The sequence below is a fragment of the Enhydra lutris genome, unplaced genomic scaffold, assembly GCF_002288905.1.
Source record: "Enhydra lutris kenyoni isolate GAN:26980312 unplaced genomic scaffold, ASM228890v2 scaffoldscaffold9, whole genome shotgun sequence".
NCBI lineage: Eukaryota > Metazoa > Chordata > Mammalia > Carnivora > Mustelidae > Enhydra > Enhydra lutris.
Genome location: NW_019154093.1, coordinates 71,935,165 through 71,948,724, shown reverse-complemented (window position 1 = coordinate 71,948,724; position 13,560 = coordinate 71,935,165). Strand labels below are relative to the sequence as shown.

The 13,560-nt window shown below is 37.2% G+C and overlaps 1 protein-coding gene across 1 annotated transcript in view; it reads left to right on the top strand.

The window, feature by feature from the left end:
- Window positions 1-13,560, top strand: part of LOC111142837 (vav guanine nucleotide exchange factor 3) — a 367,424-nt gene that overhangs the window by 318,583 nt on the left and 35,281 nt on the right. The window contains exons 21-22 of the mRNA XM_022496164.1: window positions 379-444; window positions 12,454-12,488. Coding sequence (XP_022351872.1) covers window positions 379-444; window positions 12,454-12,488 — 101 coding nt within the window. The remainder of the gene's footprint in view (window positions 1-378; window positions 445-12,453; window positions 12,489-13,560) is intronic.

Genomic DNA, 13,560 nt, shown 5'->3' with positions numbered 1-13,560 from the left:
TTTCTAATTGTGAACCTGCACAAAACCAATGTATCTGCTTGTATTAGTGAACATAAAATAGAAAGATTAAATACGCTGTTATCTCTATATTGGATTGATTGAGGGATATAAAGTTAACAAGATGGAATGGTAGTTTGGGAAGTCAAACGTGAATTCTTTTATAATTGTCATCTGAAACAACACGTAAAGTTTAATAATTTTAAAACCTCTTTGCTTCTGCTTTCTTTCCTCAACCATAGTAAGTTAATGTTTAGGAATGGATAAAACATGTAAATAATTCTGAGGATCCTGATTAACAACACTATGTACAAAGCATTATGAGATTATCATTTGTGGTAAATGGGTTCTTAAAACTGATATTTTTTTTTCCTAATTTAGGGTAGAAATTTAGCATCTGGAGAAGTTGGATTTTTTCCAAGTGATGCTGTTAAGCCTTGCCCATGTGTAAGTATGAGTATTTTCTTTCCATTTTTTCCTGGTTTTGATGCTGTAATGAATTGTGCAAGAATGTACAAAGGACATGGTCTTATCACTCAATAACTTTATTAATGCTTTCTGGAGGGATCATATAATTTCAAGTTGAAATACATGGTCAATTTACTATAATTCTAAAATCTTCATGATTCCATTGTCAGAAAATATTTTTAATTGATACATGCAAGGAGAAAATTCAACTTAGTAGAATTTACAAAATTAAATTGTCTACAAGATGTTAGAAGGAATAAATCAAAGCTACAGATTAGGTGCAATTTCCCCTTTTCCCACGGAGGTGAGAATGGTAGGCTCTAATCTATTCCTAGTCATTTTGGGCTATAGAGAGATATTATACTTCCCCTGGAATGTGTGAAAGCAAAATAGCATGAAGTCCACAAATCCTTCAACCAAATCTCAAAATACATTTTTCTGTGCTTTAGTTTGTCATTACTTTTATTTAATGTCATAATGACATTTTCTGAAAACATCAAACACATTAGATAGATACAAGGAGAAAGAATGAGCATTCACTCAAACATTATGGATAAATATAACATAAAATGTACTTTCTGATGTTTTATCAGATTTATAAATTTCTGTTTAAGGTGACATTATTTTATCGTAAGTTGATGTTTAGGGTAGATTTTTCTATGAAACTTTTGAAGTTCTTGATTTGAAGTAAATGAAATTCCTTTACTAATATAGTAGAGTTGATGGTTAAAAAAAAAACAAAAACACAAAACTCCTTAAATTATCTTGCTGGCTGTATTTTACTTCTTCTTTAGATTTATAAACTGGGCATCCTTTTCAATATCATAATGTCTGCCATCCTTGATTTCAGAAGGTAGTCTGTAAATTAATTTACCATACTCATTCCAGTTTCATTAATTTTAGAAGCAAAGGGAATCAAAAAGAATTTGCTATTCTATTGGTTCTGTGATCTAATGTCACATGTTCTTATCTAATAATCTTAGAAAATTGTTGAACCTTGATACCACTCTTATTTAATTATGTAAGCAAAATGAGTTTTTAGTTAGTTTTCTGTAATTTGTATGAACAAGATTCAGGCTCCCTATGCTTAAAACAATGATATTCATATGTAGGCAGGAAGCAGGAGATTATACATTCTAATATTAAGATGTTTGGGAACCAAAAGACATCAAATCAAGAACATTAAACATTTCATATATCAAGTTATGTTATCTTTTTACAGCCTCTTGAATATGGCATAAAATGAACATTTGAAGTTTTTATTTTAGGAAAATTCTGGCACATGGCAGGTATTTAATACAATTGTTTGTATGAATGAACAAAGGTATGAAAAAGGAGGCAAAATTTCCTAGCTGAACCTAGGTAATTAACAGTAGTAGATACTAATTATATCAGCTTACAGCAAATGGTATTTGGTGACTTAGTTACTAGAAGGAAAACCATGTTCAGAATTTTAAGCTGGTAAGGACTTAAAGAGGAATACATAATTATGGGTGGGAATACTAACTAAATATGATTGTTTTACAGTGTAAAGTTAACAAATAGTTATTAAAATTTTAGTGCTTACTTAATGAAATTATAGATTCATTTGTTGGTTTAGGATAAGTTAGGTGAAGATAAATAGGTGGGGAGATCGGAAGGGAGGATACGTTGAAGGAGTTTGGAAGATGGTGTCTTCTTTGACCCTGGGACATATTGTTTATCAGGGCCCATGAGTAGTGTGGAATATTCCATTCTGAACTCAAAAGTTATTCTCCAATATATGTTGTGCCAGTCTAACAAAAGTTCTGAAGTATACACTTAGAAAATTAGAACCGAGGAGAATGCAGGAGGAATATAAATGAGACAGTTTCATTTCTGGCAATATGGTGACTGGAGACGAAGCCTGGAGCTACAGCACAGTGCAAACTTGGGTAACTCTTTGTGACTCCAGAAGTCCTCGGTGGGTGAGCAGGAAGAAAGCAGTTCCACAGAAGATATGTCTATCTTCATTTTGGATCTGAGTTGGGAAGAAAAAAGAGAGCAATTTCCCCTAAGAATTCCTAGCTTTAGATCCAGAAACCACCAAGGAGTGGGGCTGAAATTGATACCAGCTCTGTGAGTGCAATAATTCTAAGCTAGAAACAGTTTAAAATGATTCCGTGTTGATTGTGTTTCCAGTACAAATACAGATTGTCTCTGGATTGGAGCCTCATTACATACAGTCCTTAAAGAATTTCTATAGATAAAGTCCTAGGGACTTTATCACAATATGGGATTTTCACATTCATGATTAAACAAACCATCTTAAGCAAAGTTCAGCAGAAAAAATAAAATTCAGAATTAGATACACAAAGACAGCAAATATTGTAATTATCAGGTACCAAGGTCAACTTTTTGTATTTAATATGGTTGAAGAAATAAAAAAGAATAAAACTCTAAGAAGAGAACAAGCCACTTTCCAAATTTCTTGGTTGTATTTCACAAAGAATCAGGCAGAATAAATGAAATGAAAACCTTAATGGAAACATTACATGACATATTAGACACAGTTGGGTAGAAAATTGGAAGACAAATCTGAAGAAACTTCTCAGTGAGTAGTCCAGAGAAATTAAGAAGTGGAAATCTGAAAGAGAATGAAGTGATAAAGTTCAAATGCATGTTACTGAAGGAGAGAATAGAGATAGTGTGGAAAAGCAATTTTCAAATAAATAATGGCACAGAATTTTCCAGAACTTATGGTAAAACTAATCTCAAGAGTCAAGAAAAGTGTATAAAATTAATCAACACCTACGTACATTTTAGTTCATTTCAATGGCAGAACATCAAACACAAGGAGAAAATATTAAAACCAACCTTAAGGAGAATACAGATTACCTATAAAGAGTTGATGACTTGACTCATAGCTAACAGCAGCAATAATGGAGGCAACAAAAGTTTTCACTTCTGGTAGTTGCCAAGTAGCCCCTATTGGATCAGACCTCCTGCAGAAAACAGCTACAAACTCTGGGCAAGATAGTAAAGCATCAACAGTCTGAAGGCATTGACTAAGGGAAGAGTTGACACTCAGTGAAAGAGGATGACTCTAGGTTAGCTTCTTGTTTTTGGGGCTGGCTTGAGAACAGACACTGGGCTGCACCATGCAGGGTAGTTAAAATTCAGAGAGAAACCTCATAGTATCCCTAGCTTGAAGAAGCAGAGTGTGGAGCTTAAAGGAAATTTCAAGCTTGAAGTGGAATGGGAAGCCCGAAATCTTAGAAAGTGTCAGAGGGGGAGGGACCTCAAGTTCTGTGTATAAACTGTGCCTCAGTTTGGCTGCCTGGTGCAGACTCCCAACGTGGCTCAGTTGAGGCTAAAAGAACAAAACTGAGAATTCATCTGCCTCTTCACCACAGGGGAAGTAGTTTGCTGTTGGAGTTCAACCAAGTTAACTGCCTACTTTAAGAAAAATCGCACTCTTTCTAGAAGCATCATGGAATTCAGAGCTTCTACAGCGATTATTCAAATTGTCCAAGATACTACCCAAAACTACTCAATATGTAAAGGAGGAGGAAAACACAGATTATACTCAAAAGAAAAAGCAATCAAAGGAGAATGACCCTGAGATGTCCCAAATGATGTAATTAGCAGGGAAAGATTTTTTAAAGTAGCTATTATAACTATGCTTAAGGACATAAAGGAAAGTATGTTCATAATGAATGCACAGGAAACCTCAACAGAGAAATAGGAACTATTAAAAAGAACCAAATGGAGATTCTATAGTGTGAAACTTTAATATTTCAGGCAATAAGAATGATACGTTCAAAGTTTTGGAAGGAAATTAGTCAACTTAGAAATTTATCTTTCCTCTGTAGGGATGAAGTAATGACATTTCTAGCCAAACAAACACAGAAAAACTTACCTCTAACTGTCTGCTCTAACTCATATAAGATGTACTTCAGGGAGAAGCACATATCTTATATATATTTTTTTACATGCATGCTCTATATCCAGTAAAATATTTTTTTAAAACTGTGTAACTATAGCCAGAGTTTAACAATGTAAACAGCCTGTGATGAAGGTAGGAAAAAGGCATTAGGGAGAAATGATCAAAGATGAGAACACAGTCAAAGATAGGAAAGTATCCAGAAGAAAAGTCTGTATTGTTTTATATAAGAAAAGCCCAAAAAAAGAAGTAGGGAGGGCCCATGACAGATGGAGAAGGATAGGATCCCACCCTCAGTATAGGGATCAGTGCTGAGAAGATAGTCCTGGCACTAACCTATCAGAATATATTCACCAAAGAGTGAGAAAGCTCTGAAAGGACATCAGACTGAAATAGCCTGGGATATTGGTTCTGCTCTAGAATGTTCTATCACCCTCTTTGTGGATCTTTCAGCTTTCAACATAGAATATGTTGAAGTTCTTTTCCCTTCTCTGTCCCCTCTTTGTGTTATTGGTTTTGTTTTGTTGTGTTGTGTTTGCTTTTTTGTTTCAACTCTCCAGGGAGAAGGATTGATTTAGGAATAAGTATGCATTTAAAGAATACAAAGTGGGAGAAGGAAGGAGGAAATACTTTTCCATTAGACTTCCGAACCTATGTATATCTTCTAAAGAGAAATTATTGACAATTGATTCCTATTTGTGAAAACAAAATGGTATAAGAATATATGTGTAGGATTTGAATGGGTGTAATATAGTCTAAAAATTATTTTCTGTGTATTAGGATTTTACATGGTGGTGAAATTAAACATGTGATCCATAAGATAAAAATATTTAAATACTAATAACTTTGGAGATGCTCTGACCAGAAAGATAATTTTATTATATATAACTATTAATCTGGAAGGTCAAAATACTAACAGCCCATTATGAAAACTGACATAGCTAAGAGATGTATTTATATTGATCAGAGCTCTGTTAAAAATTAAAGGTAACGGGGGGAGGAGTCAAGATGGCGGAGAAGTAGCAGGCTGAGACTACTTCAGGTAGCGGGAGATCAGCTAGATAGCTTATCTAAAGATTGCAAACACCTACAAATCCAACTGGAGATCGAAGAGAAGAAGAACAGCAACTCTAGAAACAGAAAATCAACCACTTTCTGAAAGGTAGGACTGGCGGAGAAGTGAATCCAAAGCGACGGGAAGATAGACCGCGGGGGGAGGGGCCGGCCCCCGGCAAGCGGCGGAGCAACGGAGCACAAAATCAGGACTTTTAAAAGTCTGTTCCGCTGAGGGACATCGCTCCAGAGGCTTAACCGGGGTGAAGCCCACGCAGGGTCAGCGTGGCCTCAGGTCCCTCAGGGTCACAGAAGGATCAGGGGTGTCTGAGTGTCGCAGAGCTTACAGGTATTAGAACAGGGAAGCCGGCTACAGAGACAGAGCCGAGGAGTAAGCTCTAAGCTCGGGGTTACCTTGAACCGGTCGCAGGCTCGGTCAGCTCGGAGCGCGGCCGGAGGCAGGGTGACGGGAGTAATTGGGCGCTGTTCTCTGAGGGCGCACTGAGGAGTGGGGCCCCGGGCTCTCGGCTCCTCCGGGCCGGAGACTGGGAGGCCGCCATCTTCATTCCCGCCCTCCGGAACTCTACGGAAAGCGCTCAGGGAACAGAAGCTCCCGAAAGCAAACCCCAGCGGATTACTCAGCCCGGCCCCTGGTAAGGGCGGTGCAACTCCGCGCGGGGCAAAGACACTTGAGAATCACTACAACAGGCCCCTCCCCCAGAAGATCAACAAGAAGCCCAGCCAGGACCAAGTTCACCTACCAAGGAGTACAGTTTCAATACCAAGGAGAGCAGTGGAATTCCAGAGGAGGAGAAAGCAAAGCACGGAACTCATGGCTTTCTCCCCATGATTCTTTAGCCTTGCAGTTAATTTAATTTTTTTCCTTTTTCAATTTATTTTTCTTCTTCTGCTAAATTTTTTTAACTTTTACCCTTTTCTTTTTTAACGTTTTTTAACTAGTTTATTAATATATATATATTTTTTTCCTTTTTATATTTTTTTCCTTATTGGTTTTCTTTTTTTAATTGTTTCTTTCTTTTTTTTTTTTTTTCTTCTTCTTTCTGAACCTCTTTTTATCCCCTTTCTCCCCCCTCACGATTTGGGATCTCTTCTGATTTGGTTAAAGCATATTTTCCTGGGGTTGTTGCCACCCTTCTAGTATTTTACTTGCTCCTTCATATACTCTTATCTGGACAAAATGACAAGGCGGAAAAATTCACCACAAAAAAAAGAACAAGAGGCAGTACCAAAGGCTAGGGACCTAATCAATACAGACATTGGTAATATGTCAGATCTAGAGTTCAGAATGACCATTCTCAAGGTTCTAGCCGGGCTTGAAAAAGGCATGGAAGATATTAGAGAAACCCTCTCGGGAGATATAAAAGCCCTTTCTGGAGAAATAAAAGAACTAAAATCTAACCAAGTTGAAATCAAAAAAGCTATTAATGAGGTGCAATCAAAAATGGAGGCTCTCACTGCTAGGATAAATGAGGCAGAAGAAAGAATTAGCGATATAGAAGACCAAATGACAGAGAATAAAGAAGCTGAGCAAAAGAGGGACAAACAGCTACTGGACCATGAGGGGAGAATTTGAGAGATAAGTGACACCATAAGACGAAACAACATTAGAATAATTGGGATTCCAGAAGAAGAGGAAACAGAGAGGGGAGCAGAAGGTATATTGGAGAGAACCATTGGAGAGAATTTCCCCAATATGGCAAAGGAAACAAGCATCAAAATCCAGGAGGTTCAGAGAACCCCCCTCAAAATCAATAAGAATAGGTCCACACCCCATCACCTAATAGTAAAATTTACAAGTCTTAGTGACAAAGAGAAGATCCTGAAAGCAGCCCGGGAAAAGAAGTCTGTAACATACAATGGTAAAAATATTAGATTGGCAGCAGACTTATCCACAGAGACCTGGCAGGCCAGAAAGAGCTGGCATGATATATTCAGAGTACTAAACGAGAAAAACATGCAGCCAAGAATACTATATCCAGCTAGGCTATCATTGAAAATAGAAGGAGAGATTAAAAGCTTCCAGGACAAACAAAAACTGAAAGAATTTGCAAATACCAAACCAGCTCTACAGGAAATATTGAAAGGGGTCCTCTAAGCAAAGAGAGACCCTAAAAGTAGTAGATCAGAAAGGAACAGACACAATATACAATAACAGTCACCTTACAGGCAATACAATGGCACTAAATTCATATCTCGCAATACTTACCCTGAATGTTAATGGGCTAAATGCCCCAATCAAAAGACACAGGGTATCAGAATGGATAAAAAAACAAAACCCATTTATATGTTGCCTACAAGAAACTCATCTTAAACCTGAAGACACCTGCAGATTTAAAGTGAGGGGGTGGAAAAGAATTTACCATGCTAATGGACATCAGAAAAAAGCAGGAGTGGCAATCCTTATATCAGATCAATTAGATTTTAAGCCAAAGACTATAATAAGAGATGAGGAAGGACACTATATCATACTCAAAGGAACTGTCCAACAAGAAGATCTAACAATTTTAAATATCTATGCCCCTAACGTGGGAGCAGCCAACTATATAAACCAATTAATAACAAAATCAAAGAAACACATCGACAATAATACAATAATAGTAGGGGACTTTAACACTCCCCTCACTGAAATGGACAGATCATCCAAGCAAAAGATCAACAAGGAAATCAAGGCCTTAAATGACACACTGGACCAGATGGACATCACAGATCTATTCAGAACATTTCATCCCAAAGCAACAGAATACACATTCTTCTCTAGTGCACATGGAACATTCTCCAGAATAGATCATATTTCCGGTCCTAAATCAGGTCTCAACCGTTATCAAAAGATTGGAATCATTCCCTGCATATTTTCAGACCACAATGCTCTGAAGCTAGAACTCAATCACAAGAGGAAATTTGGAAAGAACCCAAATACATGGAGACTAAACAGCATCCTTCTAAAGAATGAATGGGTCAACCAGGAAAATAAAGAAGAATTGAAAAAATTCATGGAAACAAATGATAATGAAAACACAACGGTTCAAAATCTGTGGGACACAACAAAGGCAGTCCTGAGAGGAAAATATATAGCGGTACAAGCCTTTCTCAAGAAACAAGAGAGGTCTCAGGTACACAACCTAACCCTACACCTAAAAGAGCTAGAGAAAAAACAAGAAAGAAACCCTAAACCCAGCAGGAGAAGAGAAATCATAAAGATCAGAGCAGAAATCAATGAAATAGAAACCAAAAAAACAATAGAACAAATCAACGAAACTAGGAGCTGGTTCTTTGAAAGAATTAATAAGATCGATAAACCCCTGGCCAGACTTATCAAAAAGAAAAGAGAAAGGACCCAAATAAATAAAAGCATGAATAAAAGAGGAGAGATCACAACTAACACCAAAGAAATACAGACAATTATAAGAACATACTATGAGCAACTCTACACCAACAAATTTGACAATCTGGAAGAAATGGATGCATTCCTAGAGACATAGAAAGTACCACAACTGAACCAGGAAGAAATAGCCTGAACAGACCCATAACCAGTAAGGAGATTGAAACAGTCATCAAAAATCTCCAAACAAACAAAAGCCCAGGGCCAGATGGCTTCCCGGGGGAATTCTACCAAACATTTAAAGAAGAACTAATTCCTATTCTCCTGAAACTGTTCCAAAAAATAGAAATGGAAGGAAAACTTCCAAACTCATTTTATGAGGCCAGCATCACCTTGATCCCAAAACCAGACAAGGATCCCATCAAAAAAGAGAACTACAGACCAATATCCTTGATGAACACAGATGCAAAAATTCTCGCCAAAATACTAGCCAATAGGATTCAACAGTACATTAAAAGGATTATTCACCACGACCAAGTGGGATTTATTCCAGGGCTGCAAGGTTGGTTCAACATCCGTAAATCAATCAATGTGATACAACACATCAATAAAAGAAAGAACAAGAACCATATGATACTCTCCATAGGTGCTGAAAAAGCATTTGACAAAGTACAGCATCCCTTCCTGATCAAAACTCTTCAAAGTGTAGGGATAGAGGGCACCTACCTCAATATTATCAAAGCCATCTATGAAAAACCCACCGCAAATATCATTCTCAATGGAGAAAAACTGAAAGCTTTTCCGCTAAGGTCAGGAACACGGCAGGGATGTCCGTTATCACCACTGTTATTCAACATAGTACTAGAAGTCCTAGCCTCAGCAATCAGACAACAAAAGGAAATTAAAGGCATCCAAATCGGCAAAGAAGAAGTCAAACTATCACTCTTCGCAGATGATATGATACTATATGTGGAAAACCCAAAAGACTCCACTCCAAAACTGCTAGAACTTGTACAGGAATTCAGTAAAGTGTCAGGAGATAAAATCAATACACAGAAATCAGTTGCATTTCTCTACACCAACAACAAGACAGAAGAAAGAGAAATTAAGGAGTCCATCCCATTTACAATTGCACCCAAAACCATAAGATACCTAGGAATAAACCTAACCAAAGAGGCTAAGAATCTATACTCAAAAAACTATAAAGTACTCATGAAAGAAATTGAGGAAGACACAAAGAAATGGAAAAATGTTCCATGCTCCTGGATTGGAAGAATAAATAGTGTGAAAATGTCTATGCTACCTAAAGCAATCTACACATTTAATGCAATTCCTATCAAAGTACCATCCATTTTTTTCAAAGAAATGGAACAAATAATCCTAAAATTTATATGGAACCAGAAAAGACCTCGAATAGCCAAAGCAATATTGAAAAAGAAAGCCAAAGTTGGTGGCATCACAATTCCGGACTTCAAGCTCTATTACAAAGCTGTCATCATCAAGACAGCATGGTACTGGCACAAAAACAGACCCATAGATCAATGGAACAGAATAGAGAGCCCAGAAATAGACCCTCAACTCTATGGTCAACTAATCTTCGACAAAGCAGGAAAGATTATCCAATGGAAAAAAGACAGCCTCTTCAACAAATGGTGTTGGGAAAATTGGACAGCCACATGCAGAAAAATGAAATTGGACCATTTCCTTACACCACACACGAAAATAGACTCAAAATGGATGAAGGACCTCAATGTGAGAAAGGAATCTATCAAAATCCTTGAGGAGAACACAGGCAGCAACCTCTTCGACCTCAGCCGCAGCAACATCTTCCTAGGAACATCGCCAAAGGCAAGGGAAGCAAGGGCAAAAATGAACTATTGGGATTTCATCAAGATCAAAAGCTTTTGCACAGCAAAGGAAACAGTTAACAAAACCAAAAGACAACTGACAGAATGGGAGAAGATATTTGCAAATGACATATCGGATAAAGGGCTAGTGTCCAAAATCTATAAAGAACTTAGCAAACTCAACACCCAACGAACAAATAATCCAATCAAGAAATGGGCAGAGGACATGAACAGACATTTCTGCCAAGAAGACATCCAGATGGCCAACAGACACATGAAAAAGTGCTCCACATCACTCGGCATCAGGGAAATACAAATCAAAACCACAATGAGATACCACCTCACACCAGTCAGAATGGCTAAAATTAACAAGTCAGGAAATGACAGATGCTGGCGAGGATGCGGAGAAAGGGGAACCCTCCTACACTGTTGGTGGGAATGCAAGCTGGTGCAACCACTCTGGAAAACAGCATGGAGGTTCCTCAAAATGTTGAAAATAGAACTGTGACCCAGCAATTGCACTGCTGGGTATTTACCCTAAAGATACAAACGTAGTGATCCGAAGGGGCACGTGCACCCGAATGTTTATAGCAGCAATGTCTACAATAGCCAAAGCATGGAAAGAACCTAGATGTCCATCAACAGATGAATGGATAAAGAAGATGTGGTATATATACACAATGGAATACTATGCAGCCATCGAAAGAAATGAAATCTTGCCATTTGCGACGACGTGGATGGAACTAGAGGGTATCACGCTTAGCGAAATAAGTCAATCGGAGAAAGACAACTATCATATGATCTCCCTGATATGAGGGAGAGGAGATGCAACATGGTGGGTTAAGGGGGTAGGAGAAGAGTAAATGAAACAAGATGGGATTGGGAGGGAGACAAACCATAAGTGACTCTTAATCTCACAAAACAAACTGAGGGTTAATGGGGGGAGGGGGGTTGGGGGGGGTGGGATTATGGACATTGGGGAGGGTCTGTGCTATGGTGAGTGCTGTGAAGTGTGTAAACCTGGCGATTCACAGACCTGTACCCCTGGGGATAAAAATATATGTTTATAAAAAATAAAATTAAAAAAAAAATTAAAGGTAACAGAGATTCATGGAAAATTTCTAAATATAAAACAAACTATTCATACTCCTTGTCTTTCCTTAAGAATCTATAAACTTTGTTCTCTTCTAATAGTATGTATTTTGTTATTCTTGGAATATTGGTGTACCTTCTTTGGCTTTGTTCATTTTCTAGTTATAATCAGCAACTAGAAGTTTTTTTTCTTTTTCTTTGTTTGCACAGCAAATGTAACATTGTTCTCCTCTGCAAAGCTCCATAGGAGAAAAGGGAAAAATGAATATTTCCCATGATTTTTCATCAATAAAAGGTTTGCCAGTTGGTAGACTTCAAAATCAGAGGTTAGAATTTGTGATACAAAATAAGAGTGTACATCCAGTATGTATTTTTACTTTGCCTGTTTTCTGGGAAAGCAGAGTGCTATTTGGGTTTCCTAACATTTTCATTTTAATTTTTTTGTGGTAGGATTAAACTGGCTTGAAAATAAATACCAAAAGCTTCCAGTTCATATTTTTCCTGTTATCTCTCCTCTTGGAGGTACAGTGGTGGTAAAATGAATGAAAGAATGAATTAAAGTGAAATGAATTATTTTCTACTTATCTGACATATACTATGATTCACTCTGTATAAAACTGCGAATGGATAGTTCCAGGACTGTGCTATTTAGGGTTTTATAGAGCTGAGTCAGCGCAACTGAATTAATGATTGATTCCTAAAAGCTTCCCTTAAGTAAACTTAATCTATTTTTTTGGCTTTTTATATCCTAGGTGCCCAAACCTGTAGATTATTCTTGCCAACCCTGGTAAGTATTAAAAATGTTTATGCAGCTAAGTTGAAATACCATAACCTTAGCTCGAGGATGCCTTAAACATGGAGGTAGTAAACCACCTTCCATTTCTATTTGTCCTGGCTAAAGGTGTTTTCAGATGCAACAAAACACGATAATGAATTTATATATCGCTGACCTTTCCATAACTTCATCAGAGTGGGGTGTGTGTGTGTGTGTGTGTGTGTGTGTGTGTGTATGCATGCACACACCTGACTAAGTTCAAAGTTGTAACAGTCACAGAAAGGAGTGAGTCATAGGCAAATATGTATCTTATATTTTCGAAGAGTAGATTTCATGAAACAGAGAAAAAAATATATGATTCCATTGTCTGAAACTAAAAATTAGTCTAGAAAGGATAGTAGATCGTAAATTGTAACGTGAAAGGAGCAAGATGTATCCATGTCTCATGTTCTGGGTCTACATGGAGCCCGCTTATCACTTAGAGGCTAACATTATCACTAATAGAAATAAGGAAGCAAAGGGGATGGTGATTATTACTTTTTAGACATGATGAGTTTAAGGGGAGGTGATATCTTCAACTGGAAAAAGTCTGTTTAGGATCCAGAATAGTGGTGATCATAGATGGTAATGACTAATATATACCAAGCGCTTACTATGTGCTTAGTATTTTACGTTTTATTTCGTTTTGTGTTCCAACATCTCTATGAGGAAGGTTGTTATTATCTTTACAGATGAGGAAACTAAGGTTAAGGCCATGCAAATAGTGAGCACTGGAGCTGGGATTCCAAGTTATGCCATCTGTATATTGCCATATTGCCTCTTTAAGTACGAAACATGAGTTTCGTACTCTTAAGTACGAAACTCTTTAAGTACAAAACTTATTTATGATTGTTTCCTTGAGTTTTATGTTTGGCTCCTCTTAAAAGGACTGCATCTGTTTTATTTTCTAGATATGAAGTATAGGCATACAAATTAGATATCAGTATATGTATATAAATGAGATATTCTGAGAGTTTATAGTACTAGTTTAGTTTGCAGGTGTAGATAGAACACCTAAAATGTCTTGTATTTTTAAAGTGTTCTT